The following is a 23,129-nucleotide window of genomic DNA, read 5'->3' as shown; positions in this document are numbered from 1 at the left end:
CATTTCAACAGATAATGACACTGCAAGAGATGCGGATAACAATTCTCCACTTTTGAGAACTAAATTATCAGGCAGACAAGTGACCAATATTGCAGTACCTTGAAGAGACATGGAATCCTAAAAGCATCCTTGAGATAATTTTTTTAATTACAATACAAAATTAACTGAATTTACAACACAGAGTGTTTTCTGTTGGAAAGCGAGTGAGGAAGTAGTAACCCTTCTAGCTCCATTCCTTCAGGAGATGACAATTACATGCAATTATGTCTACCCTAAAAATCTCTCTCTCACTGTAAATTGCTTCACATCCAGCAGGAGGAAGTGTCATAAAAAGGGGAAAATGTGCCTAGGATACCAAAAGAAGTTTTACATGTGTAATATAGTTCTTTCAGGTTCTGTTTACATTTATACACCTCTGAATGAAGAGCCCCAAGGATCTTCCTCAGCTTTATGGACCCCTGAAGTAGATGCTGACGGTCTGAAACATAGCACAAATTTGAACTGTGTCAAACTGAAAGACATGATCAGTTTTTATTACAACTGCTTTCAACCTCTGATCTGCACAGCTATAGGAACCTATAGACTACTAGTGCTTGATTCATACCATGAAACTTTGACAAAGTTTTTTCCTTGATAGGAGTCTTCAAACTGGATCAAAACAGGAGAAAATCACTGCTGTTGGAGACTGAAGCTTATATTTGATTTTGGCTTCCAAAAAACCCCAAAACTGCACAACGTTATCACCTTAATTTTCAATCTGGAATGAGAGAACATTAACTTGAATGTTCCTCCCTAATCGACAGGGCAAGCAGGGAACCCATGAAGAGCACAAGCAGAGCTGAACAACTTTCCTGGTAATGTGTAGCAGGTTCTTTGTCTATATTCCCAGAACTCTGTATATAAACTGAGACACATTTTTTTTTTACTCATCCCAACAATTGGATGAGTCATATTAAAGTCAGTCTAGGTAAAAAGAAGATAGTGTAGAAAGTAATTGAAAAAGGAAAAAAAAATAAACTAGGAGTAGTCAGAGACTAACCTAAAGGAAAAAGATGTCTCAGTTCACTGGATACATTTTATTGCAATAGGGATATTTTTACCTTGATCTTTTTAACCAGGTAAGCTGAAGGGAGAAAGACAAGCATAAACAGATTTGAATTCAGGTCTCAAGAAAAAATGAAGTAGAATTTTCAGATACGCAACCATTTTCCAATTTAAAACAATAAAATAAGTTTACTTTATACCGTAAAAAAACTTCCCTAAAACTTTTACTTTCAAAACTAAACCACAATATGAAAAACGTGTATTTAATAGCTCTTATTGATGACTTTTTGTGCTTAAATGTAAAAATATATTGAAGCACCAGAGGGCACCATCCTATGCACAAAACCACCAACTGCTAAGTAAGCAAAAAGGCTCATCTCCAGAGAACTAAAATTCAGGCAAAAATTGTAAAACTTAACATGCCAAGAATTCCACACGACCCTTCAAAAATAATACTAAAAATCAATTATCCTGAAATCATCTGATCTATTCCATAATGGTAAGTCCATACGTATACATTATCACTCCAAGCGAGCATCATAAATGTCTTCACAAATGGTTACAGTCTCACTTCAAAAATACATTTCTGCTATCATTTCATACAAATATTTCTGTGCATGCAATTAAGGATAGATGTCCTTAAATGCCTGAGTGTAGGCGGGATTGAAAGAGGATGAGCATTTCACTAAGGAGGAGGGAAATAAAAAGTTAGAAGCCAAAAAAAAAAAAAAAAAAAAAAAAAAAATTGTATAAGCCCAAAAATTAATTTAATACATTGACTGGACTACTGGAAGGGCAGACAATTGACATGCATACAGACTATTAAGTGTAAAAGGAGAGGAGCCCAAAATTATTTTTTGTAAGTTCAACAAATATCCCAAATTTGCTTTTTCCCCTCCTCATCTCCAGTTTATCTCTGCATCTATGGCCTCTAGACTAGAAAATGACAATAACCAGACACCTAAATACAACTTTTACTGTAATCTTCTTGGTTTAGCATGGAAAAATAATTGCAAGAATAATCAGAATGGGAACTAAAGTAATTTGATCTCATATATATAGCAATAGTTGTAACTTTTCAAAGGAGAAAAGCAGAACTGCTCAGGAACTCACACTTCAGGCAAAAAAAATGAACTTGAAGAGTTTATTTTATTAAAAATAAAATCTCCATACTTTCATACAACAATAATGATTCAGAAGATAATATGAATTCCTGGTTGGTGATAACTCTGTCACTTAAAAATCATTACTAGAACAGTCTATTAAATAAAGAAAAAAAAATATTTAACAAATCCCATTGGAGTTTTTTAAAAAATATTGTTTCTTGAAGGTTTTGGGGATTGTTTTGTGTGTTCTTTTAAATAGGCAATGATTCTCTTTTTAATTGCAATCCATATTCAGGAAAGACAAATTCGAGCTCATGAAGCATTACTGTAAATTTTTTGAGAGAACAATTCTCCTAGTAATCATTTATAATAATAGGCTCTAGCAGCAGCAGAAACTTTTAAAACAGATCATGTATTTTAAAATAGCCAAAAAACCATGTCAGAAAATAGAGAAAAAAACAGCAATCTTTTTACAGGACAAAGAAACTCCTTATTAATGACTTGCCACCTTTCACCATTTTCACACCTCCGCCAACCCATCCTGTTCTGTCCCATTTCTAAGATGAATTGCAGGTTTCCCCAGCCGTGCCTATATTGCCATAGAGTCTTTCATCTCCTGATTACACAAGACATATGAAGCAATTAAGAACTGTATGTACACATTCCTTTCAGGATACTGATAACCACTCAGTAAGTGCCGATCAGTTACAACTCCATGAATACTGTGACAATGACAGGAATTACATGTGTCTGTACAACAGTTGTACAAGTTTGACATGGAATGTAAGTCTGACCATGCAACTTCTGATCTGCAATGGAAGCAAGAGAAAAAGATTCATTTGTAGAGCTTCAAATTAAGCACTGTGCAGGGGAGAAAAACTACTAATTACTTTGATCAATTAAATGCAGGCACAAAAGAAACCCCTTCCAACCATACACTTTTTATTTAATGTTTCAAAGTAATATTTAAAACAAAACACACACACAAATAAACCAAGTACCAAATGAAGAGACTGTGCTTATGGAAAATAATGTTTTTACTACTAATATCTTGCTACCAATGCCAATTTTGTCCTGATGCTGGAGATGCCCTCAACTAGCTCCCACACACACATTGCAAGAAGTGGCCCACTAGATGCTCTTCCTATTTCTCCTTTCATTGAAAAAACATCCCAAATGAAACAGTAACACAGAGATATACTAAATAAAATTATAAAATTAAGTAATATTCACAATTCAAATTTGCATGATGAGTTCAGTGGGAACAGTGCAAGCACAAAACACTGACAATGCAAATTAAGATTCTGCCCTCAAAACAGACCTGTCACTGTGACTATAACCATGGCATCCCTAACCACGATACTGTATCACACACTCCATTTGAGCTGCAATTTCACAGGAAACACTGCAGAAACTTCCTTTGTCCTACAATATACAAAGATATTTTCTGTTTACACAAGCTACAAACTTTGTAGGGATTTTTCCACAGAGTAATTTCATATAGGTGGCTGCATACACCCTAAAAAGCTTTATAAAATAATGTCCAGGTGTTTCCGGTCATTCAATTGCAGTTATGGTAATAAGCACATTTCTTAAAACCTAAGCAGCCTTTCAATGCCAGACACTACCTACATTCCAGTTCTGCCATTCTTACTCATAATTACATCTCACCACTCTATTTAAAAGCTCACATTACATGCCAGAACAACATAAAACTCAGCTATGGCCTATTCAGAGAAAAGATTTTATTAATCTTAGTTTAGCTATTATGCTTTGCTTGCCTGGTTTTCCTGGATGTGCAATTTCTGTGAATTGTTCTCACTAATAGTATCCTGTTTCTATGAGCAGGAAAGGGCCGAGTACAGTTTGTTAGTTAACATTACTTCCTATAAGCAGGGTCCTTATTCTGTAGTAGCAGCACTAGAGCAGTCATTGTTCATGCTGGATAAGCAATGGATCACGCTGATGGCTGTTAATGGACATCCTCTGCAGCAAAACACGAACTGATAATCAGTATACCCAGATTTGCAATAGACTTCCTCCTTCCTGTTTTTACACTGCTGACCAAGGAGATGCCTCTTCCTGCTAAGCCTTTGTGCGACTTACTGATGTATGAAGCAAGAAACTGAAAAACAAGTGCTGCACTACCACTTTTTTTCCCAATTTTGTGTTGCAATAGTAGATAAAAAGGCAGCAAAGGAAATGGCAGCTTCGCTCGCTTTGGTACTGGCTATTGCCACAGAATGAAGTGCCAAGTTTGGCCATCTGTTTCATATACCCACATGGATACAAGTGGATGTAGCTGGAACCTATGTTATTTCATAGAATATAAAGTAGAAAATTGAAGTCCATGTAACAGTATTTTTATCTTCCCTTAATATTTCCATAGACTGTTTGTTACATAAATTGTTATATTTTAGGAGAAATGGATTCATCCGTAAACCAAATTGTGAGCTTCTGAGTTCTTTTAAAAAATTTGATCAGATTTCTATTACACATGTACCAGAAATAATTAGGCATCTATTACAACCTCTAGCTAATCTGTCAACTTTATCTAGAGCACTTGAGACATAATCTTTGAGATAAAAACAGACCAGCTGTTTTGGTAGACAAAATAAATTTCACATTTCAACAATCTCATATGTCTCTTCACAAGACATATGAAATAAAACAGAATATTTTATGTCAGAAATGTTTAAGTTACTTCAATAGGCTTTGAATATCAGTGCTACACAGATGTAAATATATTATTTCACACATTTAAGAAGTTCCAGATTAAATAAAATATCCAGTAATTTAAAAGTTTCAAAACCAATTGGATTAAGAATGTATTCTATTCAATACAGATCAAACCATTTAATTCTTTGGTGCATCACATTCCTCTGCAAACCTATAACCAAATCATGCATTTTACAGTGATTTTATATAATTCGTTTTTGTTAACTCTATGAGCTCACACAGCCTACACATAAAAAATCAAAATGTATTTAATTCATGTAAAACAACAGTCTGTGCTATATGTTCTTTGCATATCTCCCAGGATCACTGAAGAAAATAAAACATGACTTCTAAAAAAAAGTCTGTTTTCAATTTAGAAGTTGAACTGAAACTCACAGTGTTTCTCTCAGTTAGGAAGCAATTAAGTGTTGAAGCAACTGACTTACTCCAGTTCTCGTCCTGCTCGATAAACAAACCAAGAAAATCTGTTCATTTCTTAGGGAAAGGTGACACTCCAGCACAGCAGAGGAGCTCCACATTTCAAGAGAAGGTAGCACACACTGGCTAACTGCTTACAGCTTCCTTCGTGTATGAAACAAACCAGAACAAATATACAGTATAAAACAGTATCTACTACGTTACTTTTCTGCTAAAATTAACTCAAAACAAAACTTATAAGGAAACATTCTTTCCATGAACAAAATGGGGTAAAAATCCTTCAAAGTCACTCTATGCCTAAGGAAGAGTGCAAACTGTGAAAGTCACAAAACTTGAAAGTTTAAACACTTCCCTTTGAAGCTGAAATGTCTCAAAAGTATCCCCCAGGTACATAAACGACAGTATATGCATTATTAATTTTGTATTACTCTGATTCACAGGAGAATTGCAAGTTACACTCACTGCAATTTTGCAAGCAAATTACTTTCCCTGAGAAACAGTGAAAATCCCACTGACGGTATTAGAACTGAACACTTTTCTCATGCTGTATATATAAAAAAAAAATCCCCAGCATCTTTTAGGTCCTCTCTATCCAATCCCACGTCTTTCCATCAAGGCTGATGCACTCTAAAATCTGTTTCCTTCCTTTTTAATACCTCCGTCAGTGATTAAGTTCCCTACTAGTTTGCTATTACTGGCAAAGGTTGAGGTAAAGGAAGGGTTTCAGCCAGGCTCCAGGAGAGATCATTAACTCCTTCCTGCACAGGACCCAGTCTGTCAGGAGTACAGATAGTTCCATAGTAGACATGTACAAGATGAGGAAGAGATGCACTGTTGAAAATACTTCATCAAGCTGAACACCAAATTGAACATTCTGTCATTGTTATACCAACGTCTGTGGTGACAGGGATTAGGTTTGGTCATTTCAACCATCATCAGAAAATAGCCAGAAAGATATATAATATCTAAAAATAGCCACCTAGATTTTATAACTAGCCATAGAAAGCCCTTCAGCAAGACAAAATCTCATGTGATGACTTGATGCTGATGCAAAGCTATATTTTTGAATGAGTTAGTACTTAATAGCTTACTACAACCCATAAAAATAGCTTCTTATTTTCAAATCCTTTTCTGGCATTATCTTAAAAGAATTATTTAAGACATATTAATCCTCATCAACTTGAATGAGCTCATATTAGTAGTACAATACATAAAATGCAACATGACAAAACTTAAAAACACACCAGCACTTACTGATCAAAACCAGACTTATATTTAACTGAATTTTTCTAAGGCTCCTCAGGTAGATATCTGTATTGAGGAAATTGCAAAGTCTCGGAGCAATAGTTCAGCCAGACACAAAGCAAGCTGGAGCACAGGCTATGCTGTTGGCTTTCCAAAAAAATCTGCAAGGAAGTAAGCACCCGTGTGACCCGCGAAGGATGTAAAATTATGCACTTCCTATGCACATGGGCAGGTCCAAAATCTGGGTCACCAGACACTGAATAAAATCAGCTTGAGGAATAAGTCAATGAAGAGATGACAGGAATAAGAACTGGCTTTTCTGAATTTAACTGATGTAAGAGTGCACAAGGATAAGCTGTTCATATGAAGAGAAGGCTAAATTTAAATGAGAAACAATGTCACAAACTGCATTAAACATCTATTAAGTACACTATTCTGATGATGATGCAGCAGATGATTTCCCTATTTTAAAAGCTTTAATGTATTTTGAAACTTGTTTCCTAAACACTGGGACAATTTCAAGCTCTTTGGTAATGCTTGGGAAATTGGAGAGAGCTGTTTCAGAACAATTCACACAGGTTACTAGGTAGGTTAAAGATTCACTTGGCAGTTGCCCATTTGGAAATCACTGCAAGAATTGAGTCAGAAGCTGATGCATGAACACTTAAAAGATCAAGATAACCTGATTTCCAGACACATATTTCATGACAAACTTAATCAGCATGTAACCTAAAGATTTTTTCACAACAAAAAAATGCAGTACAGGTATGATTACCCACAAGCAGTTTCAGGCTTTATAAAAACTTGAGAATATGTTGAAACTTGCAGCAATGCAAGTGAATCTTTCTAAAATACTTTTGCTACCAATGGCAAATCTGAGTGATCAGGCTACAGAAAAATCAGAACTGCAGTTCTGCTGCTGAATGCCAGATTAATCAGTCCACAGCACAAAGACTCTTCTTTATGACCTTCTGTCTCTATATAATGGACTAGCAATAAAAAAAAAATTGCTCCTTCATAGCAATATACATCACATAGACAGTTGCGTTATCTGACTGTTGTCTTTCAACTTAAATACTTGGAATACCATCAAATCCTGCACCAAGTAACAAAATCTGCAACTGACACTACAAGCAAGCCTCTGGTTTTTTAGGCTACACTGGTTCACAGTGAGCAGGCCATTCCCCTTACTCCGTAACAACCCAGATACAAAACAGAAGTTAGCTATTATAATACAGGTAAACTGATATATAAATATATGTGCTGGTTTGGGCTGGGTTGGAGTTAATTTTCTTCACAGTGGCTGGTATGGGGCTGTGTTTTGGACTTGTGTTGCACACAGGGCTGATAATACAGAGATGTGTTGTCATTGCTGAGCAGGGCTTACACAGAGCCAAGGCCTTTTAGTCCTGCCACACTGGTCAGGAGGCTGGGGGGAGACACAGCCAGGACAGGTGATCCCAACTGACCAAAGGGATATTCCAGAGCAGATGGCATCATGCTCAGTACATAAAGTGGGGGAACAAGGAGGAAGGGAGGAGACATTTGGATTGATGTCATTTGTCTTCCAAAGTAACCACTACTTGTGATGAGGTCCTGCTGTCCTGGACATGGCTGAACACCTGTCTGCCCATGGGATGCAGTGAATTCATTCCTTGCTTTGCTTGTGTGCGCAGCCTTTGCTTCCCCTATTAAACTGTCTTTATCTCAACTGACAAGTTTCCCAGCTTTTACCCTTCTGATTCTCTCCCCCATGCTGCAGGTGGGGGAGTGAATGAGCAGCTGGGTGGGTCTGGCTGCTGGCTGGGGTTAAACCACAACAATATACATGAAAGTACAGTCTGTCACCTGATCCAAAAGAGACCACAGCTATCACACACGGAATTTCCAGTTCTTTTGGGCTACTTTGTAACTTTTCTTGAAAGGGAACCAGGAATGAAACATGTTAACTTGAAAATTGAGAAGGGCTTGAAGACAGACCATGAATAGAGACTACAAATTTTCAAAGCAGTAACTTACAATTCTGTAAAAGAAAAAAATACAATTTGAAATCAAAATATGTGATCAAACCACTAAAATTCTGATTTATAGCACTGGCTGATGATCTCAGAGTACTCTTACTCTATATTTAAAACAAGACTAAGCTATAGACAAAAATGCGAATTGCTGGGCCATACTCCAAAATAATGAAGACACAGAAAAATTACTTTAGACAATCCTACCAGACAAGTAGGACCACAGGGCAAAAATGAGGGCAACCACATTTTGTTATTGGATAACCACATCACAAATTCCAATAGACCATAGGCAAGTACTCAGAAAAAGTATTTCCCTGCCTACAATTGTGTTAATGCTGTACCATCTTCCCACGTTTTGAGATTTCATTCATACTGCCTATGTTACTGCTCACTAAGTGTTGTGCTGAAAACACAGAATCACATAGCTAAATCATGCCTGCTAGTAACTGTAATGTAGACTTTCAGTAAAACTGAAGCTACATAACATTTAGGCACTTTGCTCATTTTGCTTTGGACAGCCCCCCTCAATGCATACAAGAATATCTCCAAAATACAAATTACAGACCCCAGTCCGGGCAAAGCACCTGCAGTTGCAAAGTGTACCATAATACAGTAAAAGCAGCAGAATTAGACTCTCATTCCATATTTCTAACTCTGAATTTTCTTAGAGACGTTGATCAGTAAAGGACAAAATAGTCTTGCTTATTTTTCAAATGATGCCTTACTAAAGTGTAGCATTTACCTTTGGCTTCTCTGTAACTCAAGGACAGAAGTACAGGATGAACAGCTATCAATTGGTTCTAACACTTCAGCCAAACTCATTTATGACATCCAACCTCCAAACTCTGTTTAACCTAAATGAGAAAAACCCAGCACTATACAGAAATGATTTTGCTTTGCAGTCTCAGCTCAGCGCTGCTTTTACCAGTGCAATGCAGTCCTAGATCAGTGGAGGTGACTGCAGCATACTGCAGCATCAGACAGAAATGCATCGACTGAACAGTGCTTGTGGGTGTGATTGCTGCAGCCAGAGACAACAGGCCAGTGAAATGTCTTCACAGGAGGCTCTCTAAGAACTCTGCAAAGAAGTTTCACAGCCAGCACAACTTAGAGCAACCTGGAAGATGCTCTAACATCTACCAGGCAACAACTTGGTGATGACAGATTTCAGGAAGAGGGAGTTTGATTAAAAGCATTTTTACACTGACTTTTGAGGAGCACTTTCCAAGCTGTGACTGTGGGTTAAAGCTACAGAGTACATTCCACTTATAGATACATCAATAGACATAGCACCTCCTTATCAACTTCACCTTAGCTACAAAATTTCCATTACCAAATCCCCCACAGTTTTTATATTTAATTTTACTTCTGTATTTTTGTTCAGTCAATGAATTGTGGGCATGGAGGTACTCCACTGACGGCTGTGCATGGGAATCACAGAACACTGCAAACTTAGTTATGCAAAGCTCACAAGATGAAGTGTTTAGAGAAAGTCTACCATATGCTTATGAAATATATTGCCAAGCTAGAGTTTAAGAGTTAATTCATTTATTTTTTAAAAAAGCTTTGAAATACTACACATTACTACAGACTCAAAAAACCTCTTATCTATAGTATACAGAGCACTGGCAGAACAACTCCTACTCTGTTGAGTTCCACTTTGACCTATTTCAACCAACCATAAACTAACCATCAGATAAGGTCAATTACTTTCTTCTGAAGAGAATTTATCTTACTAGCTACCACAGCATGTCCAACTGACTATTCAAGAAGTGTTAAGATACAGGCTTCAGTGAGGGTCTTAAGTTTTTTGTTAATAACTTTCGGGTTTTTTTGTTGTTGTTGGGAGGATTATGGGAATTGTCTTTCTTTCTGTCGTCTTCCATTTCCTTTCTAAAGATTAGAAATGAGATAGCTCTCCCTGAGAGAAGTGCAGAAGTATGTATGAAACATGAATTATACTATATTAACATGTTATATAAAAAGGTGAGAGTGATGAGCCTTTAACAAGTTTTGTCATTAATCTCATTTTGTTAGCCATTAAAGCCAAAAAGATGTTGATAGAAGTTTCATAGAGTCTGATGAAAAAAAAATTAATCCTGCCTTGCTATATACACAGTGTGCCTATTTAATGAAAGGCATGCTGGCTTAAGTCTCATTTATAGTGATTCAGCATGTGTTACTGAATTTAGAGATGAAAGTAAAATAGCAGCAAATTTAAATCACTAAATTCACCCAGTTAAAATCTAAAAAGAAAATTAATTTCATCCAATACAATCTCTTCATCTCTTGAGATGCAGAGCCATCTTTAGGAGCTAACTCTCCTGAACAGTAAATAATCCCAACTGCACTAGCTGTATGTTGATTCCTCCTATAAAGGACCTGCATTTCACATTCCCCCTTATGGGTAGATCTCAGCACTAGAAAATCACCGGCAGGATCAGTCTGTATGTTGTTCCTTACCTGTAAATTATACACAAAACCATTATATATCAATAAATGCTATTATTTTTTCTATAATAAGAACAAGTGCTGCCACTCTTGTAGCAAGGTAAGAAGCAGCACCTGGCAGGGACAGCTATACCAAACCAGCAAGCAAAACACTGAAGAAAAACAGGAGCAAAAATGTGTTTCCATGGAATCTACATACGGCCCACAAGAAAAAAGTACACATCCTTCGTGAAGCATGGATGCACTAGGAAGACATTTATGTCTTGATATTAACAATTAAGGATAAGTCAGATCCTGCATATCCTACAATCTTCAGCATTTAATACTACCTCACGCTACTTATCCGAACTACTCACCTCAAGTCCCTTCTTTTGTTCTGCTATTTAGGTAGGTATGTTGGTACTTTATTTCATGTAGCAATGCTATAAATATTCTCCCAGCATTACAGACCAGAGATTACAAAAATATTCCATTTCACATAATGAAATTAACATAATTTCAGTCATTACGTGAGACAACTGGCTTCAATAGCTTCTGTGACTGGAAATCAATGGATCACTTCATGTTGTAGCGTTATGCAATTGCACATAGAATTACTCAACTCATTTCTTTGATTTATATTGTTTAGCAAGTAAAACCTAGATCTCAGGCAGAAAATAATGCTCCATTTTACATTCATGCTTCTGTTCATTGAAATAGATCTTGTAATTAGATGTGGGACTTCAGACTTTTCAGTTTCACACAGCAATTCACAAATTGCAACAGACAGAGCTGAGCAGACAGCTCAAGTTTTGGTTTTAAACACTGGTGTTCTTAGGGAGTAGAAGCATATTTCTGCGGTGTTTGCTGGACTTCTTTCAAAACACTAAAGAGTAACCACTCTTTAACCTCAATTTTTTTTATTTGTAATTGAACACCAGAGGTTAAATCAGACCAACATGCACTTTTTTCCTAAAAATCCTGAAAGTCAGCAATGCAAAATTCCCTTACTGGAAAGTCAGTGATAGGACAGGAACACGCAAAAAAATAAGAAATTAAGTTTTAGAATTTATAAAAACATTAGCAAATTTTAAATGCTTAATATGAATGAGAGATTCATATAGTCCCTTCCCCATCCACGCCTGTGGTTCCCAAACCTGCCACCTTCTGCTGTGTAGCCTAATTCTCTGTCCTTTCCACAGAATACTCTGATATAAGCTCTGTACAGGAAATGGCAGCGAAACTGCAATTATATCTAATATTTTGGTGTGGTTTTTTGCAGGCATCAGCTTCAACCTGCCTGGGCTTGTAAAGTGAAACACTGTTAAACTGCCTCCAGGGACAACTCAAGTCTGAAAGCATCCCAGCTACCTTCTCTCAGCCTAAGCCCACAGACTTGTCACATGCGAGGCTCCTTGTGACGCTAAACTTCAGCATCTCCACACTGTATTCCCAACAGCAGCTGTGTTTAAGGAACATGAGGGGAGATCAGAGTGCAGTTTGCTCCAAGCTGACCTCCAAGACCAGACTAACGCAGCAAGCAGTCCCTGTGTGATGTCTGGACGACCCCACCACACTCCCCATGGGGGTTCTCAGAGGATTGATTAGCCCCAGCCTCACACAAATATCCATACTGCCACCTCCCACACAGCTTTGGAGGATCCACACATAGCCAACCTCAAAATCAATTGCTATGATGTGCAGAATGGCCCATTTGGCATGCAACAGAAACTTCTCTTCTACCAGTTCTCAGCACTGGGTTCCTCACCCATGTACCCCACGTTCACCCTTTCCCAGCCCTGTCCACACGCTCTAGGAGGCATCATTCCCACTCCAGGAAAAGCCAGCAGCACCATGCTCACTGCTTTGCAGCATGCTGCTACACAAACTGCCTTTCCCAGTTTTCTGCACACAGGCTCACTGTATCCTCTCAAAGAGATAACATTCAAATTCACAGTTGTCTCTCCCCTGTTTGGCTAGTGCCTATGCTTTTTTATTCCTTTCAGACATCTTTAATCAGGGAAGCATCTTTAATCAGGGAAGCATCAGCAAAGCTCCATGATGAAGGCCCCCTTTCCCCCTGTTTCCTCTATAACCCAATTCACTCACCACAGGCCCTGCCCTTATCTCCCCAGCTCTAAGTGAAAGGCACTTCGACGTTCGCCTCTAACAGGAGAGGTTATGCAAAACCTTTTCTTCAACAAGCAGGCTAGGCCATTTGGCAGTATGTGGAATTGGAGGAAGAAGACAGAAAACCAAACCACTGAAGTCATGGCACAGCAGAAATGCTCTAAACACAGCCACATTTCCAAGGAAACTGACCAGGGTAGTAGATTTCAGACCTCATCATTAGGGGTTGCATAGTGGAGCGCTGCAACACCCACCCACGATACGGTTTCGGCCCCGTTCTCAGCACAGAACCGGGGCTACCGGCACACCCAGGGAGCTGACTCTTGTCCAAGTGCGGGGCAGCAAAGGCCGGCACTGGGTTACGGCGAGTGCCCCAAGCCCGGCCACCCGCATCGGGCCCAGGGCCGGGCACGTCCCGAGGCCGCACTCCAGCCCGCCGGAGCCGGGCCGTGCCCGGCTGCTTCCCCGGTAGACAACACCAGGGAGCGGCCAGCCTGGAGCCGGGGCACGGCCGCCGTCTCCGCTCGGCCCCCATTGCCTGTCAGCGCCCCGGCACGGCGTGACAGCCCCGCTCCCTGCCCGCGCCGCACCGGCCCCTTCCCTCCGCCCCGCAGCGCCCGGGGCGGGGGGCGGCGGTCGGGCCCCCGCGGAGCAGCACCGGGGGCTGCTCGTCCCCTCCGCGCCCGGCGCGGCCGCTCCCGCCGGCGGCGCTGCGGGCGGCCCCGCGCCGTCCCTGGGGAGCAGCTGTCAGAAAGCGCGGCCGGGCTGGGCCGCGGCTCCCCGGGCCGGCGGGCGGGCAGGGCGCAGGAGCTTCGCCCGCTGTCGGCGCAGCGGCCCCCACGCCCCGCACCTCAGGGTGGGTCCCACGCAGGCCGTGTCGGTGCTCTCGATCTCCTGCAGGATGCGATCATGCTCGGGGAGACTCTCCGCCATCTTGGATGGGAGGGATCCCGCGGCCGCGGCGCTGCGGGAGGCGCCGAGGGAGGAGCGGCCACGGAGCTGGGCGGGAGCGGCCGGGGAGGGCTTCCCGTGCGCGCGGGGCGGCGGGGAGGAGGGAGCGGGGCAGGTGAAGAGGCGCAGGTTCGCACCAGTTCGCCAGTGCCCCGCGGCCCTTGTCAGGGGAAGGGCTGCGCCGGGGACGCCAGGGGCGCCCAGCAAAGCCCCTCCGTCCCCATGGCATCTCCGGGCACTGGTGTCTGATAGAGACCGCGGGCAGCTGCGTCTGCCCGGCGCCAGCCGCTGCGACCCGCTCAGCGCGCTGTGACAAACGAGGGGCGCGCAAAATGCGGCCCCTCTCCCGGACGGACCGGCTGCCCTCCCCAGTGCACAGAGGCGCTACACAGACGCCTTGAAGGTTTATAGGCTTCAACACGGCCTTTCCCACTGAGCTAGTTCTGGTTTGTTTCATGGCGTGCTTTTGCTTTATTATTATTATTATTATTTATTTGGTTTGTTTTGATTTGACCACTCCCGCACACGCGGCCCGTGCCCGTCCATGCAGGAAGGCACCGACCCCTGAGGCGGCGGCGCCGCGGGGGTTTCTGAATTCAGGTTATGTCACTGACTTCAGTCCTTCCATTCTTTACGTGATAGAAACTTGGGGATCGGATTAAAAAATGAACAAAGCCAAGCCAAAACAAAAAAAAAGTGCACCTTTACGTGCAGTGGCTTGCTGTGTTTCAGTAGAAACTGACATACTGTTTCCTAGTGCTTTGTACAGCAAAGCTTCATGTGTCAATGAAGGAGGAATAACCTATTTTCTATTTAAATTTTACACTTTGTGGCCTGTGGCCAGGGATTAACTAATCCTTGGGTTTTGCATGCTCAGGAGACAGGATGCACCTGCTTTCTGGGCAAAGTTCTCTGCACACAAGTGGGAAGCTCGTGTAAAGAAATAGGCTAGATATGTAAAACTTCAGGGTGATGTGTAGCTACTTTTTCCCATAAGGAACTGACAGCATTTGACAAGTGTGAATGCATCAAGGTCTACAATTGCATCTGACACCCTTCCAGTTACTGTTATCAAGCTCATCATCTCTCCTGCTCTGGTGCAACTACACCTGTACACGAGTTAATAAATGGCACCGAAGACGGTGCACATCTTGTCTGTGCTTGTGCCTTTATTATATTCAGCACTGATTCAGATAAATTTATTAATGATGCCTACTAAATCAACAAGGACTACTCTAAATGTAGATGAGTGCTTACAAAGTGCATGATGCAAAAAAAAAAAAAAGTAAAAATCCTACCACTTGTATTTCCTTCAAGAAATCACTCAAATGCAGTAACGATCTTCCCACATTCCTTTTTTTCCCACCACCAAAATACTGAAGTTATAGATTGACACATTTTTCAGGGTAAATTTAATTTTCTTTTTTTAGCCTGATCGTTACTGCAACCTGACGCCTACAGTGCCAGGCAGGCTATTTTTAAAACTCTTCTGCAAATACTGACAATATACCTAGACAGATTACAAAATAATCTTTTATGTATTCCTTTTTTTAAGGATGAATATGCAGAGGAACTTTCTCAGTTACACTTTTACCATTAGATAGTTTCCATAAGCTGCAAATGAAAAAAAAATTAAATGTTCAGATATTTTTGAATATCAACGGTAAAACCTTAAGTAGTTGTGTCTTTGGTGATTAAAATAAAAGTTACCTTTATTAAAAATTTAAGAATAATAAGCAGTTAATTCTTTAAAATTATAGCTGTAAACTTCAAACTAAAAACACTGCTACAAAAAAGACAAAATTTCCCTTTGTTTTCACTTTTAAGAGCACTTTCTTTTTTCATAAATCTACAGCCAGCCATCAGTAACAGATCGCTTTTTCCTGGTGAAAAGAAAGAGCAGAGTAGGTGACCTTGGTTTGTATTTTTTCACTTAGGGCCAATCACGTTGAAATTAAACTCAACTTTCCTGTAGGCTTCAGGGTCAGGAAAACAAAGTTTCTAATATATTGTGCTGGCTGAAAGAACAGCTATAGAATGGAACACATCCATCATGAAGAGTATAGTATTATCAAAAAGAAGCATACCTTAGGGTGGTTCCAAGAGGCAGCTCAAAGGACTGGATCTCAGCAAGGGCATTTTCGTATATTTGATCTTTATTTTCTTCTAGATACAATTCTGACAGATTTGACTTGCTTTTCCTTTCCATAGAGTAGCATAAAACTAATCTAACGTTAGGAGAGGACTTTTATTCTGATTATTATAGTTGACTAAGTGACTCTGTAGTCAGCAAAACCAGGCATAAAAAAAAAAGATCCTGTGCTAACCTCGTGACTCCTGAGGACTTTGTGTCCAAGAATGGTGCACAGCTGCTGTTTTCCTGTCTACTGGTAACATGTGCCTCGTATGCAGTACCCAGGCCTGCACAGTCTTTTTTGTGTGTGTGTCCAATATATTTATCTTAACAACAAATTTACTGCCAAAATAATATTTTTACATCCTTGAAATAGCTTGTCATTAATAAATAGTAAACCTGAAATTTAATAATTTTGAAAACATAACTTTAAAGGAATTTCAGACGCTAGACATCAATGCTTAATTTCTCTGTTAAGTTTTATGAGATTAAAACTATTCTTTAAAAAAATTCTATTTTCCTTTTGCTATATAAAAAGCTTGCACACAAGGACTTAGCTGGATTTATGAAAGGTTTATGGATCTTGTAAAGCAGATTAGAAAAACAGAAACATGTTCTTGTCGTTTTCAGCATTAGTAGTTGCTACTTATAACAAATTGCAAAAAATTCTCTATGATAACTGTGGGTTTTATGTGTGTGAGCAATAAAAAAGATGTTACTAATTTATTATCTGCATGGAAGAAAATGGAAAAACAAATGTTGAGAGCAGTGCTGCTGTCACATCATTGTCATGACGATGGCAAAGAAAACACTTTACACAACTGCCATGAATTACTTTAATTTCAGACAGTTAATTCAAACATGAGATTGGACTTTAGATCTTTCAGTTTAAACAACTTTTTAGAAGCCTAATTCAATATTATTTGGATAATCAAACTTAATATATTTTGGGTTTTTAAATATTTCACAAGTTTTAATCAAAATTTGGCTCTGAATCTCAGTACTGCTCCTGACAAAATTGATGAGTCCAGACACTCGCTGTGCACTCAAATGCAGGGAAACAGAGATTACTCATTTTTGAGCAGGGTGATATATAGTTTATTCACTTTTCTGTGCTCAGTGGGAACACTGAGGAGATGAGTCCACGTCAGTAGCAGTGGGAAAGAACACTAAAGGCTGCAGTGAGTTAAGGGTACGTACAAATTTGCAATGTGTTTCCTTGAACAAGCTGCTTTAATCACCAGTTTACTTTTGAACCAAAATTAAGCAATTGCTCTGTTAGCATTACTATGCAATACATTTCCTGCTTTCATGTTCTTCATGGAGTTCTGAGTAATTTTTACACGTTTCACCAGAAAGGGGAGCCTGTGATTGACCTATCCTGCCACTGGATGTCACACAAACGCAGACGAATGGATGGATATTGTAACTCTTCATTCTAATCTTAACAGTCACTGGGTTCAGTATTAATTTAACAATTATGAGGTGAGGCTTGGAAAGTAAACTGTAAATATTACAATAAGCTTAAGCTTATTCGTGTGATAGAAGAAAGTACATCTACTGCCACTGTGGCAGAGCAGAGGCTGGGCAGGTAAATCACAGATGCCTCAGACAGACACCTACACTCAGCCATCACACACTGGCTGGCAATAAAAATAGAATGCGGTGATGGAAGCATGACTATGTATACAAAATGCTTTTATGAATATATTTATATGATTTTAAGTGAGTTCAATTCTTACAGAGGCTTTGGGTAAACTTTCTTCTTCCTCCTTTCCCAAAAAATTTAAACAGTAGCTTGCTTTAGGAAATCAACCAATCAAAATAAACAGGACTCTGACTCTGTTGTGCAAATGTTCTTGTTGGTATCACAGCTGCGTGGAAATAAATATGTTTAATAACAAAGCAAAACAATGTAAAAAGAAGCAAACAAATACAAAGGTGAATTACCAAGAAATAGGCAGATGTTACAGTCTCTTCGGTTGTGGCAGTGATTGAGGAAGTACCTTGGTTCTCTGTACAAGATCAGACCAAATGCACCAGGCCTGGCTGCTCAGCTCTCCAGTGTTTTACAGGCTCACTGAACCAGTCTAAGACCATGACATCCAGAGGAGGATCCAAGGTACAGTGATGGATCTGTATCTGATCCATGGACAGTACATTAACACCTGCCAAAAGCCCTTTATGCACAGATGACCCTGCTTCTACCCTGTGCTGTCTGTCCAACCTGGGCTCCCCTTCTCCACTTCTGTATTCTGCTCCTCCCCACCATAATTCCAGTGCTGATTAGATGTGCCCAACATCTACATCTTTCAGTCACCCAGGAGCTTTTCCTTTTTCCAGCTGGGCTCAGGGCCACTCTCGAAAGGCTTTAGGGAACTGCCTTGTTCAAGGAAATGAAGTTTTTCTTGTAAAAAGACAAAGGCACAAATTCCGTATAGGCACATGACATCAGCTTCTGGCAGAACAGTGTATCTTTGCTTCACAACTATACATAACATACTTGGAGGCTGCAGCTAAATAGATTGTCAGCAAAGACAATGCTAAGTTTTTTGGTTAGTTTTGGTTTTGTTTTTTTTTTTAATTTATGGTACTCTCCATGCAGAAAAGGAGAGTAGAAGTTATCATTTCTGAGGTATCATACTTGTACTAGTTCAGATTTAACCAGGTCAAGAAGCCTGAGAAGTTATTAATCTTCTAGAAGTCCCTGGCAGAAAAAGAGAAGATATTTTCTGTGCTGGTTAAACTCACGTTATTTCTGTGAAGGAAGTATTTCATTATTTGGACAGGCAGAAACCTCAGGCCCTGTAAGTTATAAAGACAGCTGCTGCCATCTTTCCAATCATCCTAAGCTTTTCCTTTAAAAAATGATCCAAAGCACCTGTTTCTTGCTGAAGGTGTAAAAACGGTTCACAGCTCAGAAGAGGGCAAGGGGGGAAATTGGGGCAAATTATCAACAAGATTGTGAAACAGGATGCAGAGGCTTATCTAGAGCAAACCCACTTTCACCACGTCCTTTCTCCCTTTCCTCCCCTAATTCCTATTCTTCCCCAACCCTAATGGGATACCAGAGGGCCAAGAACTGCTGGTTTAAATCTTGCCTGCCTGTGCTGATACTTTAAAAATACATTTTACCCACATGACTATTACAAAAAGTGTAATGTGCTGTAGAATAGAGTCCCTACTGGGTATGCAATTCCCGTGTAGATTACTTCCTTTTTTTCAAATTGCCAGTGCACGATTAGCAGCCTTGAGTCTGTTTAATTTTCTTTCCCAGTTGGATTGGAATCCATTTTGAATGATTCATGGAAAAGAGAGAAGGGGGAAAATGTCCACCCTCAAATGGAATTACTATAGATAATTTTCACATGCAATGCCATCCATAACAAATTACTTCATTGGTCATTGCCCAGATATCTCCTCTTTACATCCCTCCACAAGGACAACAATGCCATTAGTCATTTCCCTGGCATCTCCTGCTCTGCTACTGCCTTCTTTCCTGGGCTCATCCCCAAACTGGACCCTTGCAAACTAGCTCATTCTCCCTAGAAACTGAACTGGCTGCTTCCATTCCCCTTGTGCCTGTTTTTCTGATGGCCAGACCCACTTCTGCCTCTCAGATGAAGCATGGTGGCAACAACCCTATCAAATGATACTTGGGGAAAACAGGCACATAAGGAGATGGTGGAATTACCATTATCAGCAGGGAAATTACCTTTTTTTAATTCAGAGCATTTAAGTGAATTGTGCTTTCTGAATAGTAGTCAAAATCATAAATACATTGGGTTTTTGTTTTAATTACACTGTATTTAAGAATTGGACAGTGTATATAACAATCTTCACCAAATACTGAATGAACAATGTTCTATTTCACATTTACACCTGGGGTTTTTTTATAGTAAATTATCAGAACAGCACACATCTTTCCCATTAGGAGGGCAGTCCATCACTAACTGCTTTTGACATTTCACTGACATCTTACAAGTTCCTAAAAATATCTGGAGAGATCCTCAGCTGGCACTGATGTTATCTTTGTAAGAGTCAATAAAGGCATCGAAATGACTGGTTGAACAGAGGCACTTCTGTCTGACTGCAGTGGGAAGGAGAGGAGAGTCACTGTCATTATATGTGTTTATGTAATGCTTGGTGACATTGAAGAACAAGTACTATTTCATTTTCATTGCAACATACAAACCATATTTTTTAGCACAGCATTTGAATTTCCTATTTGAAGGAGACACTTTAATAATATTGGGTAATAGCCTACAAAGTAGCATCTTTATCATTCTACAGAATGAAACACTGATGCATAAAAAAATTTTCTCTGTGCTTATGAGTGCTTTTAAGGAACAAGCATCGACCAAAACCCTGAGTCAAGGACATGCCCTGGGAGCCTGAGGGCTTTGCTTCTTTGTAGGCAGTGAGGAGCTCTATTACAGATACTGTTCTAGAGGACATCACTTTCCTGGAATGGGAAGGCTTTCTTTTTCTCCGCACTTTTAAGAGCATCCAGTCTTAGATAGCCACAGAATTTATATTCCTTATGTAAGCCAGGAGAACTTTCTTGAGAAAAACAGCCCCTGTTCTAGTTTGGGGTATGAACGAGTCAGAAATTAAAATTACTTTTGAGGTTAGGATGAGTGCATGATGGACATCAGATGGGTGATGGCCAAGTGATCCCAGCTTGATGAGTTGTTCTGTCAGCTGAGCCACCGTGAGTGACAGACATGGTGCCCACTCTGAGTCTACTCTCACTGCAAACTGAAATGCTTTAATTGAAACTACTATGAGCAAGCCACTCAGAAGCTTGATCATTTTTATCATGGCCTATATTCTTTTAATACTTTGGGGGAAAAAACCCCACAACCTTGTTTGAATATAGGCTTGAATCACTTTAGCTAACAATTAATTAAACTAAATATCTCCACAGGCATTTTCAGTCTCTCAGGTTCTTATTTCAGTTTAAGTTAGAACACCACCTAATTGATTTAAGTGAAATAACTCTGCCTTAGAAAGGAATATTATCAGATAGATTTTTGCACCAGTTCTGTGCAGGTCAGCGTTATGCTTCTGCTACATTCTCCACTCATGCTTCTCTTCAGTTTGTAAGAGGGAATAGTTAACATTAGGTTACCAACACGTGATGGTTGGTATTTTAATTGTCCTACTAGTCAGATGTGGCCAGAGGAAATCTTCAGTATTCATTTTGCTGAAGAGTGCATGCCTAACAATTTAGTAGTGTTAACAGCTATCAGGAAATTTAAAGGAAGTGCCTTGACTATCTGCTGCTTAGATAGCTGGGTCTCATTACTGTGAAAGAAAAAAAACATCCAAGCAAACAACACTGCCAAATAGTACTATACTCCAAGAGAAAATCTCTTTTCCAGTAAATGAGTACAAGAATCATTATTTAAAGTATCACACCACACTAGCTGCTTTTTTGTAATATTTCCTAGCTATATTCAATTAACATAGCACATTAGACCTTGTAAATCAACACTGTTAGCTTTGAAAGGAACCGCTTGTTTTTTGAGAACATTCCAGGCCACAAACACTTTTTCCAGTGAAAACTGAACAATTACAATAAGTCTCTGTTTTGGTATGAAAATAGGAAATGATGCTAAACAAAAGGGAATGTTTATTTAGAAATTCCAAGGCCATTAATTTATATTAAGAAACTGTTTGTGCTCAGAGACTATAATCAAAAGGTGATGTGAATCATTGATCACAAAAGAACTTTATAGATAAGGAGCAAATGCAGTGCTGGGTGATTGTATTATATATTAACAACTTTCATGAGCAACTTTTGCTGATTCATTTGGCAGGAAGTGAGCTGCCAAGAGAGATTTCTAGGGGAGGAACAATCAACGAGATTTTCATATAAAATAACCTCCAGTTACTGTATTGTTCTCACAACATTTGATAATGAATGTTTTCCTGTTCAAGAAAAAAAAATGCATAAATCACAAAAACAAAGGCAAATCTGGTTTAGTGTTACACTGCTATAAATACACACACAGGCAAAGTAAGGGCAGTGTCTGATCAATTAAAAAATTGGGAAACTGATAAGTACTCCTTGTGAAATTGCTGCACAGTTTGGAATTAAAGATATGGTAAATGCTATTCTTTTTGGAGCAAAAAAAGTCACACCTTTATATTTCTTCTTGGTTCAGAAGCTCACTGGCCATGGCATGCCTGGGATTTTATCCAAAAAGCAGTGCTTGGTTTCCATTCAGGAGAGCAGGACCTCCACAGCCACCGGTACTGAGCCACCCTGGGGGCTAACACCATGCTGGGAGGCTGCTACAGGTGATAGGAGAGCTCCATGCTTTAAAAATTGAAACTGAATCACTGCAGGCAGACCCAACACAGCAGCACACCCTTAGCCCAGGACATGAATGTCACTAGGCCAGCCCCACCAGCATGCTCCAGAGCAGCCCATGGCACGGGGGCAGCTTGGTGCTCCAAGCGAGTCAGCCATGAGCAGCACAGCCAGCCAAGGAGGGGTCCCCACACCCCACCAAAGTGAGGAGAGCAGGGGGCCTGTGTTACGTAGAGTGCACCAGGGATAGTCCTCAGCAAGGGGACATGGTGAGTCTGGGAGTCCTCTGCCATCCAGCCCATGCCAAGGATGCTTTGCCCTCAATGCCAGCAGGCATCGTTCAGCTTTCTTAAACCCTTTCATTGCTACCACTGGTACAAATAAAGAAAAAAATACAAATACCTTCAACTAATCAAATTAGTTATAACTTGATGTGTGATGGCACTGCCCAAATGCAGTGAATTTGGGAACACATGGTGGAGGAAAGAGAATAGGAGAGAAAGCACGTACCAAGGAGCTTCTGAGAATAAAAGGTGCTGCAGCATATCTTATAGACACTTGTAGGTTCTGCTCTGGTTGGATACTGGTTAGAT

At 39.9% G+C, this 23,129-nt stretch overlaps 1 protein-coding gene across 7 annotated transcripts in view; it reads right to left on the bottom strand.

Moving 5' to 3' along the window:
- Window positions 1-16,336, bottom strand: part of EXOC6 (exocyst complex component 6) — an 86,423-nt gene extending 70,087 nt beyond the window's left edge. For 3 of the 7 annotated variants that reach the window (XM_039553664.1, XM_039553665.1, XM_039553666.1), the window contains exon 1: window positions 13,980-14,099. In XM_039553664.1, coding sequence (XP_039409598.1) covers window positions 13,980-14,062 — 83 coding nt within the window. In that variant the 5' untranslated portion in view covers window positions 14,063-14,099. Of the gene's footprint in view, window positions 1-13,979; window positions 14,100-16,167 lie in introns of those variants that run through there. The other 4 variants (XM_019293245.3, XM_039553662.1, XM_039553661.1 and 1 more) reach the window with 4 other exon arrangements.
- Window positions 16,337-23,129: the final 6,793 nt, after the last annotated feature.

The sequence above is a fragment of the Corvus cornix genome, chromosome 6 (genome assembly GCF_000738735.6).
Source record: "Corvus cornix cornix isolate S_Up_H32 chromosome 6, ASM73873v5, whole genome shotgun sequence".
NCBI classification, from domain to species: domain Eukaryota; kingdom Metazoa; phylum Chordata; class Aves; order Passeriformes; family Corvidae; genus Corvus; species Corvus cornix.
Note: the sequence above shows the minus strand (reverse complement) of the source record. Positions and strands in the feature narration are given on the sequence as shown.